At 37.6% G+C, this 14,153-nt stretch overlaps 2 protein-coding genes and 1 non-coding gene across 4 annotated transcripts in view; 2 read left to right on the plus strand and 1 right to left on the minus strand.

Moving 5' to 3' along the window:
- Positions 1–937: 937 nt before the first annotated feature.
- T28F12.1 (uncharacterized protein) lies at positions 938–4,852 on the plus strand (the record flags this gene model as incomplete). Its single annotated transcript, NM_001356633.2, has 7 exons — positions 938–996; positions 1,049–1,156; positions 1,206–1,318; positions 1,556–1,638; positions 2,591–2,831; positions 3,307–3,507; positions 4,448–4,852. Exons 2-7 carry the CDS (start codon positions 1,057–1,059, stop codon positions 4,850–4,852), a joined length of 1,143 nt encoding a protein of 380 aa, NP_001343675.1. The 5' UTR covers positions 938–996; positions 1,049–1,056.
- sos-1 (Son of sevenless homolog) overlaps positions 4,849–14,153 on the minus strand; it is a gene marked incomplete at its 5' end in the record, with an annotated part of 32,348 nt that continues 23,043 nt past the window's right edge. The window contains 6 exons of one of the 2 annotated variants that reach the window (NM_071834.5): positions 4,849–5,716; positions 6,336–6,449; positions 6,504–6,678; positions 7,813–8,076; positions 9,665–9,944; positions 10,374–10,496. In NM_071834.5, the coding sequence (NP_504235.2) occupies positions 5,587–5,716; positions 6,336–6,449; positions 6,504–6,678; positions 7,813–8,076; positions 9,665–9,944; positions 10,374–10,496 (1,086 nt within the window). In that variant the 3' untranslated portion in view covers positions 4,849–5,586. Of the gene's footprint in view, positions 5,717–6,335; positions 6,457–6,503; positions 6,679–7,812; positions 8,077–9,664; positions 9,945–10,373; positions 10,497–14,153 lie in introns of both variants that reach the window. The other variant, NM_001373020.3, reaches the window with a different exon arrangement.
- T28F12.4 lies at positions 13,866–13,936 on the plus strand. The gene has a single exon (NR_068702.1). It is a non-coding gene; the product is annotated as an Unclassified non-coding RNA T28F12.4 (non-coding RNA).

Genomic DNA, 14,153 nt, shown 5'->3' on the forward strand with positions numbered 1-14,153 from the left:
GCTCCAAAAAATTGCGATTTACCGAACTTGCCGACCACGGGAAATTTGCCGAAATTGCCGCAAACCCCTAATTTCTCACATAATTTAAATTCAATTAAATTTTTTAAAGCGTAAAATTATGCAATACATTTGGTACTTTGTAAAATAAATTGAAAATTTGTTTTGTTGTTTCAGCAATTTTGAAAAAATATATTCTTCACATACTTTTGACACAGACCAAAATTAGAAGAATATCATTTTCGGAAATTTTCGAAAATTCCGAAAATCTTCTCTTTAACTTGTAATATTTCAGTTATAAGTAAATAAATTGTATATTTTTAAAATAAGCACACCCAGGTGGTACAAATAAGTATCATCATGCTTATATTTTTGAAAATGGCCTAAATCGGCCTCTTCCGGCCTAATCCGGCTTGAAACTGTCTAGACTCTTAAAATATCGAAAGAGAGTTAAAACTTATAATCAAAATATGAAATCTAAAATAAAAAATCATAATTTAAAAGTTTGATAGAAAATAATTTCGTATTTTCAGAACAAAATAAAAACATTGAAATTCCTCAAATTTAAAAAATTGAAACCAGGAACTTTTCCCAAAATCTAAAATTTCAAGGTTTGTAAAACTTTGTTTTTAAAAGTAAATTAATTTTTACAATACAAAAACCAGAAAAACGGTAAATTAAATTCAATAAATCAAATTAAATACAATAAATTTTAATTCCGGCAGTTTTGCCGGTTTTCCGATAAGCCAGAAATTTTCATTTTTGGCAAATTGCCAATTTGCCGATTTGCCAGAAAAAAACGTTTGTCGCCCACCCTTGTTCAGACACCACGCCTTTGATTTTAAGCCAGAATACAGAAATAAATTATATAAAACGTGAGGTATCCTATACAATTTTTTGGGTTTTTTTTTTGACACGTCCAATTTTACAATTCTAATCAATATTTTATTTATTTCCAAAGTTTCGAGTTTTTTTTTCATACTCTTAAATCAATAAAAGGTGAGTTAAATACTTTTTTTTTCAAAAAAATCGTATAAAACACACTTTTCAGACGTTACAATGTTCAACTTTAAATTTCCAATTTTCTGCAAAAAGCTTAAAAAGCATCAAACTTTAGCCGCAATCGGATTGTTCATCTTTTTGATGACATTTACTTTTGGTAAGGTGACACTGAATATTTTCAGTTTTTTTTTTTAAACAAATTTCAGTGTCAAATTCACAAGCCTCTGGAGAGCACCAAAATGGTAGATGGGCTGAAGGTAGAACAATTGAAAAGCGATCTGTAAAGAATGTTATTAGTGAAGAAGAATCCAAGTGCTTAGTAAGTATGAGATATAGGACTTCCCTGTTAACGCCTACCGTACCTGCCTCACGCCGCGAGCCGCGCCTTCTGTATAGTGCGGCGCTGTAAAAAATGCACCTATCGCACTATGTGGTTCAGGCCACAAGCTTTTGAATTTAAACCAGAAGGCAGGCGTCAGGCCTGAAACCGCGCCTGTTTAACGTGTAAGCCATAGTTTGATATTTGAAAATTTTGATTCAAATTACTTAATTTCAGAGTTTGTTGTCAACTACCGGCTTCTCGGATTGCCCAGATTTTTGTTCAGTGCTCGCTGCAAAATTGAAACAGCCGAAGGAAGTGTAGGTGTACCAGTTAATGAAGTATCATACGTTTAAGATTTAAAGATGGAGTACCGAAATCTGAGACTTGGCTTTATTAGGCCCAAAATGACTCAAAATTACCACATTTTGTAACGAGACATTCTGAAAATGTATCGTTTTGAAAAAAAGCCTATGTTTTGCTAAAATCTCAAATTTTGCCAACTTAAGTGGATTAAGGTACATTTTTGGCCGATGGCAATTATATTTTAAATGGTGATTATCAAATAAAAATTTAGTTCCACAAGTTCGGGAAAAATTTGAGATTTTAGCTGAAAATAAGACTTACCTTCCAACAATTTGAACCAGGGGCGGGCGGCAATTTAGGCGGCAAATTGGCAAATTGCCGATTTCCCGATTTGCCGGAAGTTTTCAATTTCGGCAAATTGCCGAATTGCCGAAAATGTTTAGAGGGATTTTTTGTAGGACGGAAACACTTAAAACTGTGCTTTTTTGATTTTTTCCCGTTTTTTATACATATTTTCATATATTTTGCTCACTCTTCAAAATAGACGTAGGAACGGTCATAGGATGCGTACAATTTTGCGATTAAAATTGAAATTCTGAAATTTCCAAAAAAAAATAAGTGCAAAACTACAACTTTCCGGTTTGCCGATTTGCCGGAAATTTTTCAATTCCGGCAATTTGACGATTTGCCAATTTGCCGGAAAAAGTCGTTTTCTGCCCCCGCCTGGTTTGAACCACCATAACTTTTTTTTTGTAAAATTTGAAAAACGTCTTATTACGAAATTAGGCAGTTTCAGATTTCACATCTTGAAATTTATGGAGTTTCAAAATTTTGGAGTTTTGTTTTCAATTTCAGATCAGTCGTAGGTATCAGTCTGCCTACGTGACCACTTTAGTTTTGCTATACTGTTCTGCTCATATATTATAATTAAACATTTAGTCTATAGTCTAGACTTTCCGTTTTCAGATATAACTGGAAAACAATTAATCTCGCTTATCTTGGAGGTCTTTTCGTTATCATTCTAATCACTACTACTCTTACGGTGATCCAGTGTTGGAGGCTTAAACCTAAAGAAGTCTGTATAGCGGAGACGGCAAAAACGACTCCAAGTATGGAAGTGACTGCTCCATCTCTTCCCAGAACTATCATGGATCGAGCTCAAGAGGATAGTACTTTGATTGAAACTTCGGCAAAACCGAAATCGGGGGTGAGTATGAGAAATGTTTAGTTTCATATATAAATTCTCATTCTGAACATCTAATTCTCATTTTCTTGTTCATTTTAGAGCCATGATTCTCCAAAACAAATCCCGCGGATATTAGGCGGCAATTGGCGTTTGGCAAATTTATTTTTAGGAATTTCGGCAAACTGCAGGTTTGCCGGTTTGCCGAACTTGCGGAAATTTTCATTTTAGCCAAATTGCCGATTTGCCAGATAGCAATTTGCCAGAAGTTTTTGAGGGGATTATACAAAAAGGCGGAAACACAAAACAGTGCCTTTTTGAAATGTTTTTCCCGTTTTCTCTAGATATAATTCACTAACTTTTCAAGATTGATGTAGGCTCATGCTCATGTTGCCGTTTTTCCCGTTTTTCCCGCGAATTCGGCAAATCGGCAATTTGCCGGTTTGCTGAAATTGCTGAAATTGCCGTCCACACCTGATTCAAATAACTAAATTTTCAGGAATCCGATGGTGGCGGAATAGGATGTGAGGATAAGTACAGTTTGGAAGATGCTGGAGATCCGGAAAAAGCAGTTGCAAAACCGGAAGATTTGATAAAACTGCAGCAGCATATGAACAGAATGGATGCCCAGCAAAAGTCGGACACTAGAAGTGACAAGTTCATCAAGAGAGGGAAGATTTATATTCCGATTGAGACACATGTGAGTTGTCATGAACAGAATGGGTCCGGCAATTTATTTTTGTCGTCAAATTCGGCAAATCGCCAAATTGCCGGTTTGCCCATTTGCCGGAAATTTGGATAAAGCACTGTGACTTTTTGAAATGTTTCCCCGTAGAATTTGCTTACTTTTCAAAATTGATGTACGAATATTCATAGGATGCTTTTTTTTGCCGATTAAAATTGAAATTCTAAAATTTCCAATAAAAAAAGTGCAAAACCACAGTTTCTCAAAAATTTTCGGCAAAATGGCAATTTGCCGGTTTGCCGTTTTGCAGGGAATTTTCAGTTCCGGCAGTTAACCGATTTGCCGGAACTGATATTATTTGCGTGCGCCTTTAAATGCTAACTGTTATGGAGTCGCAGCAACAAATTTTCATGTTTAAAATTCAAGTGAAAACGCGCTCCAAGGCGAATTGAAAACGCCCCGCCCCCGAATAATGGGCCTCGTTGGGTATCTGGCGACAAAACTTTAAATTTGGAAGTTTTAATTGGATTCGCCAATTTCACCAAGCTTCAAGAATTAGTTTTTCCTTTTTTAAATATTTATTTATGATACTTTTAATAATTTGTTTACTCCACATGAATTTAAAAAAGGAAAGTAGGAGCAAAACAGGCGAAAAATTGGCTAAATCTTAAAAAAAGGAATAATTTGAATTGACACGTGGCTCCAGGCTGTCCCATTATGGTTTGATCTACAAAAAATGCGGGAATTTTTTGCCCAAAAAAAAGTGAGGTCAGCACGTTCTTAACCATGCGAAATCAGTTGAGAACTCTGCGTCTCTTCTCCCGCATTTTTTGTAGATCAACGTAGATCAAGCCGAAAGCTGAGACACTCTAACACCACGTGAATTGACGGTTCTATATAAATTCAAAAAAATGCACGACTTTTGGAAAAAAATTAATAAAATTTTAATTTCTAGATCCCACCAGCGTCCGTCCTTCCGAACAACGTCATTCTGGACAAAGTCACATATAATCCGAGTGCCAACGAAATTTTCGACATTGGATCCGACATTGACGACATCGAAATGGAGCCAAGTACGATGCAGGGCTCGGATAGTGGTGGTGATCCAACTGACAAATCGATTGCTGATAAAACTCCGAAAAAGGAAGTAAAAGTTGAAACGCCGAAGAAGGATGGAAATATGGCAAAGGCTTCCCCGAAAGTAAAGAAAACTCCAGTAAAGACTCCAGGGAAGCAGCCGGGAAGATCTCCAGCAAAACCCGGGATGGAAGATGTAACGCAGTTGAGCCAGGAGAAGTCAAAATCGTTGAAATCGGAGTCTAAGAAGAAGAAGGACAAAGTTTCGAAGGAGAAGCATTAAAATTATTTAACTATTTACTTTTGAGGAATGAAAAATAGAAAATAGAATAAAAATTCAATGAAAAAATGAAAAAAAAATGAAACCAGACAAGAAAATTCGAAAGAAAAACAAATTAATCAGGAAAGAAAACGTTTTCTGAGGATGATGTGTTGATGCTTATCACAGGAATATAACGGGTTTGGTTTTATGTGTGTGTGTGTTTGCGTGGGGGGGACGGAAATCTCAAAATATTTTTTGGAACTTCTTCTGGAAACTATGAGATCGGGTGTATTGGATTTGGTGGATTGATGGCCATAGGGAGAATCAAAATAAGACAAAGTATTATGGGAACACGAAATCATGAGAATGCGTACTGCGCCAAATATCTCGCAGCGAAAACTACAGTAACTCTTTAAATGACTATTGTAGCGATGATGTCGATTTACGGGACTCGATTTTCGAAATGAATTTCTTTTCGAATAGTGACAACGATTTATCGATTCGCTGTTACAATTCGAAAAAAATCATTTCGAAAATCGAGCCCCGTAAATCGACATCAGTGCTACAGTAATCGCTTAAAGGGTTACTGTAGTTTTTGGTACGAGATATTTTGCGCGTCAAATATGGTGCACAATACGCATTATCAGAATTTTGAGGTCCCGTTAAAGGTTGGGGGGAGAGGGGCGGTAAATCTGTGTACATATTGGGGGGGGGGGGGGGGGGAATTCGAGATATGAGATGGGCTCTGCTCGTTTCTACTTATTAGAGCTTCTGTAAGTCTTTGGTGGCAACGGCGGTGGTGGAGTGTTGACGAAAATCGATGGAGACATTGGATCTTCGAAAGGTTGCTCCGAAGAAAGTGTTGGACTGTTGCTGTTGTGACGGCTGAAATTTTGGGAATTTTTTAAAGTTTTTTTTTGTATTTCAAAATTTCATATGATATCCTGCCTGCCTGCCTGCCTGTCTGACCTTAAAAGTGGAGTTGGATCTGTGGTTTTTTAGCGTAGAATTTTTCTAAATTAGGTTTTTTTTTTAATTTTTGAATTAAAAAAAAACCATTAAAAAATTTAGAATTTTTTAAACAAAATAATCAAATGCCTCAACTATTTTTGAATTCCTGCGCTAATCAATAACCGCGTTTCAATTTTTGCTTTTTCTGACTATATTAATCGGGGGGTTTTTGCAAAAAATTCAAATTTTAATTAAATTATCGATTTTAGTTGTTTTTTTATTGCGAGAACATTGAATTCGGAAACGGGGCTCGATTTTCACCAGCGCTACAGTAGTCATTTAAAGAATTACTGTAGTTTTCCTTTTCGCTACGAGATATTTTGCGCGTCAAATATGTTGCTCAATACGCATTCCCAGAATTTTTAATTTTTTGCAAGAATCGAAATTGTTCAATTTGATGATTTTCATCTCAAATTGATTGAAATGAGAAAATTTTCGAGAGGCAGGCCGGATTTCAGGTAGGCCGCCTAGAATTTTCAGTGCGCCGCCGTACTTTGATTTTGGTGGAAGTGGTGGTGGCGCCCGGAACACGGAAGATCCTCTCGGTGGAGGAAGAGCTGGTGGAAGGGGCACAGAAAGACGGACGGTTGGAGAATGTGATTCTTCGCTGAAAACTTGACGATTTTGTTAATTGCCACAATCGTTTCGCGAGCGTTCTTACCGATCGAAGATTACTCGGAGCTGTTCTTGATTTTCTTTGGTAGCTGACGATGTGGATCCAGATGTGCTGGGAGATGACGACACATCTGACGATGTAGATGGACGAGGTGGAAGTGGTGGTGCTGTTGATGCTTCGTAGACAACGGGAAATTGGAAGGCCGATGGTGATGAGTTGTCTGAAGAAGAAGAAGAAGTTTTTGATATTGTTTTTGATTTCGAGAGAAAAAAGAGAAAAGAGAGACAGAAAACTGTATGAACCATTCACTAGGAACTATACGAAAAGTCAAAGTGATATGATAAGAAACTGGTTTTATTTTTCGATTTAAAGTACAACTAAAAATGAACATTTTTTCGGGTAAATCGGCAATTTGTAATTTTTTAAATTTCGGCAAAAATGGTAGTTTTCCAAAAAATTTCGGCAAACGGTACATTCGGAAAAAGGGCAATTTTTGATTTGCCGATTTGCCGAAACTGGTTTTTTAATAATTAAAGTGCAATTAAACCAGGGGCAACAAACTCCAAGTGGTGTCAGAGTGTCCCATTTCGGCTTGATCTACATAGATCTACAAAAAAAATGCGGGAGAAGAGACGCAGAGTTCTCAACTGATTCCGTATGGTTAAGAACGTGCTAACGTCACATTTTTTCTGGGCAAAAATTTCCGCATTTTTTGTAGATCAAACCATAATGGGACAGCCTGGCACCACGTGAAATTGAACATTTTTCGGAAAATCAGTAATTTGTAGATATTTTGATTTTCGGAATATTTGGCAAACCGGCAAAATTCTGATAAAAAAGGCAGCTGTCTTTTTTTTTTAATTTTCGGCAAAGTGGCATTGATAATGAAATTTGTTAGAAAATACCGTTTTTTTTGCCGGTTTTGCCGAAAAAACTGCCATTTCTTCAAATTTGAGCAATCCCGAAATTCACTGATATCGAGCATTTTTTGGAAAATCGGCAAATTTTCGGCAAAAAAAGGTTTTGAAAATTTTGAAAATTCCAATTTTCTAGTAAGTACTAAAAATTTCGTTGAAAAAAAGCTCTGTGGTGAAATTTTTTTTCGATTTTTTTTTCGGAAAAAATCGAAAAATTAAAAAAAAAAGTTCAGTAAAACTATTGATTTTTTTCAAATTGTAGTAGATCGAAAAACGAAAAAATCACGTTTTTCGGTTTCCAAAAAAATTAAGGTTTCCGAAAAATCGAAAAAAAAATTATGTTTTCAAAAATTCTGTTTTTTTTATCGAAAAAAAAGGTTTTTCAAAAATCGAAAAATCGAAAAAACCAAAAAAAAATTTCAATGTTCCAAACCAACCTCTAGAAGGAGTCAACGGAGACTTTGCCAACGGAGACATCGGCTGCTGTGTCATACGTCTTGGATGAAGCTTCGGTGGTGGTCCACCTGCAGAGCTAGGAGTCGTCGTCGTCGTCAGTGTCGTCGGACTCGTCGCAGTGCTCATCATTCCAGAACTCTTCGGAGCTGGTGGCATTGGAGCTTGTGTAGTAGGTGGCAGTGAGACCGAATTACTTTGATTGGCTCGTGATGAACGTGGAAGAAGTGGTGGCGGTTGGAGGACAGCTGAACACCAAGTCATGATTTTATATAATAAGTGAATTCTATAGGGATTCTTATGATGATGATGATGGTGATGTTGTAAAATTTTTGGGCGATAGAAGGTCAGATGTGGGCGGATCCTAAAACTACAGGAGAATGCGGGGGCGGACCTTTAGAATCTGGCGAAGGTGACGTCGGCCGTGAGCTGCTTCCGTTTCGTTTGCGGAATAAAAAGTTCATGATGAGGATTCGGTGAGATGCTGTGTGTTTTTCCGCAGAGAACAAGGAAGAGCGAAAAATAACAGAGGTTAACAAAATGAATGAAGAAGACGTTGTCGTCGCGAGAAGAGGACAGCCAACGGATGACAAGGGAACGGTCGAGACATCTTTATGTGTCATTTTCTCTATCTCTATTCCTATTCCAAGATATATACACACACATACGCCAATCATAAGTGATATTTCGCCTCTCTCTCTCACAATCAGTACCGCACGAGATGTTCAGGACATCGGTAAATTGAAAAAAAAGTGTTTACTTCCACTTTTACTTTGTTTGAAATTATTCTTATATTACAGGACCGCCAAATTCTGAAAATGCGTACTGTGCATCATATTTGACGCGCAAAACATCTCGTAGCGAAAACTGAAAACTACAGTAACTCCTTAAATTACTACTGTAGCGCTTGTGTCGATTTACGGGGCTCACGTGGTGCCAGGATGTCCTATTACAGTTTGATCTACAAAAAATGCGGGAATTTATCTCCCAAAAAATGTGACGTCAGCACGTTTTTAACTATGCGAAATCAGTTGAGAACTTGAACATTTTTTGTAGATCAACGTAGATCAAGCTGAAATGAGACACTCTGACACCACGCACGTGGGGGCTCGATTTTCGAAACGAATTTCTTTTAGTGACAGCGATATATCGCTTTAATTTCAAAAATCGAGCCCCGTAAATCGACACAAGCGCTACAGTAGTCATTTAACGGATTACTGTAGTTTTCGATATTTTGCGCGTCAAATATGTTGCGCAATACGCATTCTCAGAATCTTGTGTTTCCGTAATAAATCTTGGTGTAAGTATTCCGAATTAAACCTATATTATTTAAAAGATCACTTATACGATCGCACAAAAATAAACAACGACGCAACGACACTCCGCTGTTTTTAAGCTCCGCCCACGATTTCATTTGCACTGAAATGCGTCGGCCGCAGTGCAAATGAAATCGTAGGCGGAGCTTAAAACAGCGGAGTGTCGTTGCGTCGTTGTTTATTTTTGTGCGATCGTATGTTTTCTATAATAGGTCACTACAACAAAAATTAGCGGGAGGGGAGCATTTTGATCTACAAAAAAAAATGGATCTGAAATTTATCAGTACTTTTTTCATTTCTCTAGAGGTCCATGAACTGGCTTCAAATGCTGAATTTTTTGACATTTTTCATGATTTATATATTTTTCATGATTTATACACATTTGGAACCCTTTCACGGACCTCCAAAGTATAAAAAATTCAGCGAAACCAATTTCAGATCTACTTTTCTAGTTCTCGTAAACTTTTTGCCAATTTTCAGAATTTAATTAAAAAAACTAATTTTTTTCGTCCAAACTCACGAATTTTCGGATGCGTCCCCTTTCTCTCAAATCGAATATCGACAAATTGTTGGAGAGGAGCATCGTCCTGATTATGTGACAAGCTTCTCTTCGTCTCATGTGCGCTGAGTGGAGTATTTGGCACCGTACTCGACTGGCTTGACATTGCGTGTGGTGCCGAATGCGAATTCTGAGAATGAAGATGAAGTCCGATCGGATGATTCGCCGAGTAGTGATTTCCTGCAGCTTTCGGCGGTTTTACTCCAGGAGAACGGAGTGTTGAGGCATTGTGCTTTGGCTTCTGAACATTTAATATTAGAGTTGATCTACTATGGAAGGATCTGTGAAATTAAAGAACTGAGCTTGCAGGCTGCCCCATTTCGGGTTGATCTACGAAAATCGCGGGAATTTTGACGCAGACTTCTCAACTGATTTTGCATGGTTAAGAATGTGCTGACGTCATATTAGTTTGGGGAAAAAATTCCCGCACTTTTTTGTAGATCAAGCCGTAATGGGACAGTCTGAAACCACGTGAATTTCCGAAAAAAATATGTTTTTTGCCAATATATTTCAGTTCGTAATTTTTTTCTGAAAATTCCCAAACTTTTGTTAAATTATGATGGCAAAATGTATCGGCAATATAACTTCATTTCGGCCTGAGCAAGTGCTCCGCTGCTCTGAGCACCTCCCGGAGCTCACTGCAAGCTCATTTTGCTAGTGAATATCCTACCAATTCTGCCGTTGGCGTGTCGAGGCCTTTTGGTTGAATCTCGAGTGACTTGTTGTAGAGGTATTCTTCCAAATCCTCATTGCTTTTGAAATCATTCTTTGGGTTTATTGACTCGAAGAATTGCTGAAAATTCGAATTTAATTAATTATTAATTACAAGAATATACTTGTTCATATTTTCTTTTTAGTTCACTGTTCTCAGAATAACAATAAGCACACGTGGTGTCAGAGTGTCTCATTTCAGCTTGATCTACTTAGATCTACAAAAAATGCGGCTGATTTCTCAACTGATTTCGCATGGTTAAGTATGGTTGTGCTGACGTCACATTTTATTGGACAAAAAATCCCCGCATTTTTTGTAGATCAAACCGTAATGGGACAGCCTGGCACCCTGTGCCAGGCTGTTCAGATTCATACTTTCTTAAACGACCACTTCTCATCTGTGGGTGATTGTGGAGCGGCTGTGCAGCAACAGAAACGGTAGGATAGCATCGGACCGGAAAAGAGAAAAGGATCGACTCGGAAAGACACACACACACACAAAAATGAATGAAGAATACGATTTATGACGCGCCGCGCAAGAAAGCGCGAACGGGCGGAAGTTGTTGGCGGACTGAGGAGAGAAGAAGCGAAAACGTGTCGGAAGATCTCATATTATTGGTTTATGAGAAATTTATGACGGGTCGATTCCTTTGTATCAGCTTTATAGCGCAGTTCCATCGTTCTTAAATTTTCTTTGAACTATGCAAGACTATTGCAAGTTTGGCTTCTGATCTTAGCCATACAGAACAGCCATCAGTGACTAATAAATGTCGTGACGTGGGGTGACCGATCAAATTACAGTCACCGATAAATTTTTGCAGCTGGAAATCGAGAGAATCAGAATTTAAATCGTTAAAAGGTCGCCAAAAAATGGGCACCGGAAGTGCTTTGTTATCAGACGAATGAAGAGAATGCGTAGCGGCGCGTTGTTTGCTTCTTCGTCCTTTTTTTTTCTCTTTCCCCCTACCATCATTCCATTCGAATTCATTCCAGACCGCATTAGCGCAGTGGCGGCGCAAAAAACCGTGCGTAACAACAAGTCATATGATAAACGGATATGATTGATTCGGTTGATGGTAGATCAATGGGGTTATGAGTGTTAACGAACACCACCAACTTTTCCAACACCTAGTAGTGTGATTTATGATATTTTGTAAGTTAGCAGAGGCTTTTCCGTTTCCGATCATGAAAAACCTGAAAAACAAACGTTGTGTGTGTCTGTTTTTTCTCTGTGATCTACGAATCACACGTAGTTTGTTGTGTGTGTGTGTGTGTGTGCTCCCTCCAACTTCCTGGTTTATGGGAACAAGAAATGACAAGCTAATTTTTTTTTTGCAAAGCAGGTGTAGTTTGTAGTTTGTAGAGATAATATCCCTCTGAGCCCTTATTCACTAATGTGTGTGTGTGTGTGTGTGTGCGATCCGAGCAGCTAAAATGACGAAGATGATGGGATAGAGAGGGTGGTAGTGGCACCGCCACTCTCCGAACCAATTGTTCCACCGGAAGTGTGTATGCTGTGCGACAGAGGTCCAAGAGGTGTAAAGCAGGATGACTCGCGATGCAATTTTCAGCAGACACTCTACCCCTCCAACAGCAGCGGCAGCAGTGGAAGATAGTCTCGTGACACACAGGTTGCAATACGGAAGGAACAAGAAAAACCGACTTCCGAAAACAAAATTGACCTACAGTTTCAGTTTCAGCGCGAAATCAAAGATTATTCAGTGGTGAACAAGTCACTAACTACTGCTAGACGTTGGTAGACTCTATCCATTAAAACACAAAGTTTTCATTTTGAGTCTATTGGCAGCTGCTCTTTGTATTAGCTCTGAGCTCGTGTTTAACCGGAAGAAGAGCCGCTATATCATCTTCTAGAACTCCAGCCCTTAAATAACTGTCTGTGCGTTGGTCTATACTTAGTGACAGCTAAGGAATGGGCCGGAAATCAACGTCTTCTGAGAATAGGAAGAAGAAGAACGTGTGAGAGCGGAGAAGATTGACACACTAAATGATTTATCATTATCAGCGAAAACAACAATTCTCACAGTTCACGCAGTCATATGATTATCGTTCATCACTACTACCATGTATTCTTAACCAACCAACGCATGATGACACAGGGGGGGAGATCTTTGCTGATTTGGAGGAACCAAGAAGCGACTTTTCGGATTATCACATACTTTGAAGGCGCTAGAGTGATAGTGTGGAAATTGTTAGAAACCCCCCACACGACCAAATATCATGAAAAATAACTTATTGGCAGTCAAAATGTGACAATTACTGAGTTTTTGCCACTTTTCGAGAAATTGACGTATGTTCAATGTTCTACAATGTTTGAATATTAAAAAAATGTTTGAATATTACATAAGTAGATGAATTGGAAAAAACCAAGAAGCGGCTTTTGGCTTACAGGGCTTACAAGGGAACTCTGACTTTGGTATTACACTCTATAGAAAACGGTTACTGATGAACATGCAAAAAAGTTTACTTGCTACGGATTCTCGACAATCGGCAATTTTAACAATTGCCGGTTTTCAGAATTTTGGCGATTCTCTAGCCTAATTATATTTTGAAAATTAAAATAATTTGACGTTGCCTTTGAGTATTCGATCAGTCTTTTTCAGCGGAAAATGTTCAAGACTTCAAGGTTTTACAAAATTTTGAACTTTTAAGATAAAATGCATGTTTAGGCAACTAAATTTACAAAAAATTCCCAAAATCATAATTCCGGCAATTCGGGTAAAATTGCCGAAAATTCGATGCACCCCTGAATGTGTCTAAAACACGTTTTTATTAATTTCCGAAATTTTACTTCTAAAAGTTGATATAAACTTTTGTAAATTGTGTAAAAGGTAGAAATTCATATATCATACAAGTTTGAGCACACAATTCTCAAAAAATCCTTGAATCTTGCTCAAGACATGTAGCTCACGAAATGTGACATATGTTTCTTACTTTTTGAATCATTTTCAAAATTTTTTTTTTCTAATTTTGGATTCTTTGAGACGCCATAACTCGGCTGGACCTTCTCTGGCGCAGCTAAATTTTTTTAAAATAATTTTTCAAAATTTGAAGCTAAGCCACAAAAACCATCTGAACCCCCTCCCCCATATTGCGTCGTGTTATTCCATACCAATTTAAAGAATTACACAATCCTCTACACACCTGCGCGCATCTTCTCCTCATTGAAACAATAATAGTGTGGTCTCATAATGCCCTATTACATCACGTTTGACACCACTAGCCAGGTGTGAACTGAACATTGACTGGAAGAGAGAGGGAGACAAATATGCCGCTCAGACTGTCACAAATTTTGATTGAACAGACGAGAGACAATTAAAGAAATGGCCATCTCTAACTGTTCTACATGACAGACGGTAAGTAATTATATCGCAGTAGTTCTAATTATAACTCTATGACGTCAGTGCATATCTTAAACTATATATATATACATATATACATATATACATATATACATATATATATATATATATATACATATATATATATATATATATATATGCAAAGGGAAGTTCTCTAGCACTGTTTGCGAATATTATCAAGTGTCCATCTTGTGTAAATACACTATGCTTCCAACGAACGGCGAATAACAAATAACAAACTTTTTGCAACTGTACAACTGGCATTTTGCCAAGTTTTGGAAAACTACTATTACTACCAGTTTTCAGTCATTTTCCAGGAAATAAGATAAACATACCCGTGTTTGTCTTGCGAGAAGCAT

This window comes from Caenorhabditis elegans, chromosome V (assembly GCF_000002985.6).
Source record: "Caenorhabditis elegans chromosome V".
In the NCBI taxonomy this organism is placed as follows: Eukaryota; Metazoa; Nematoda; class Chromadorea; order Rhabditida; family Rhabditidae; genus Caenorhabditis; species Caenorhabditis elegans.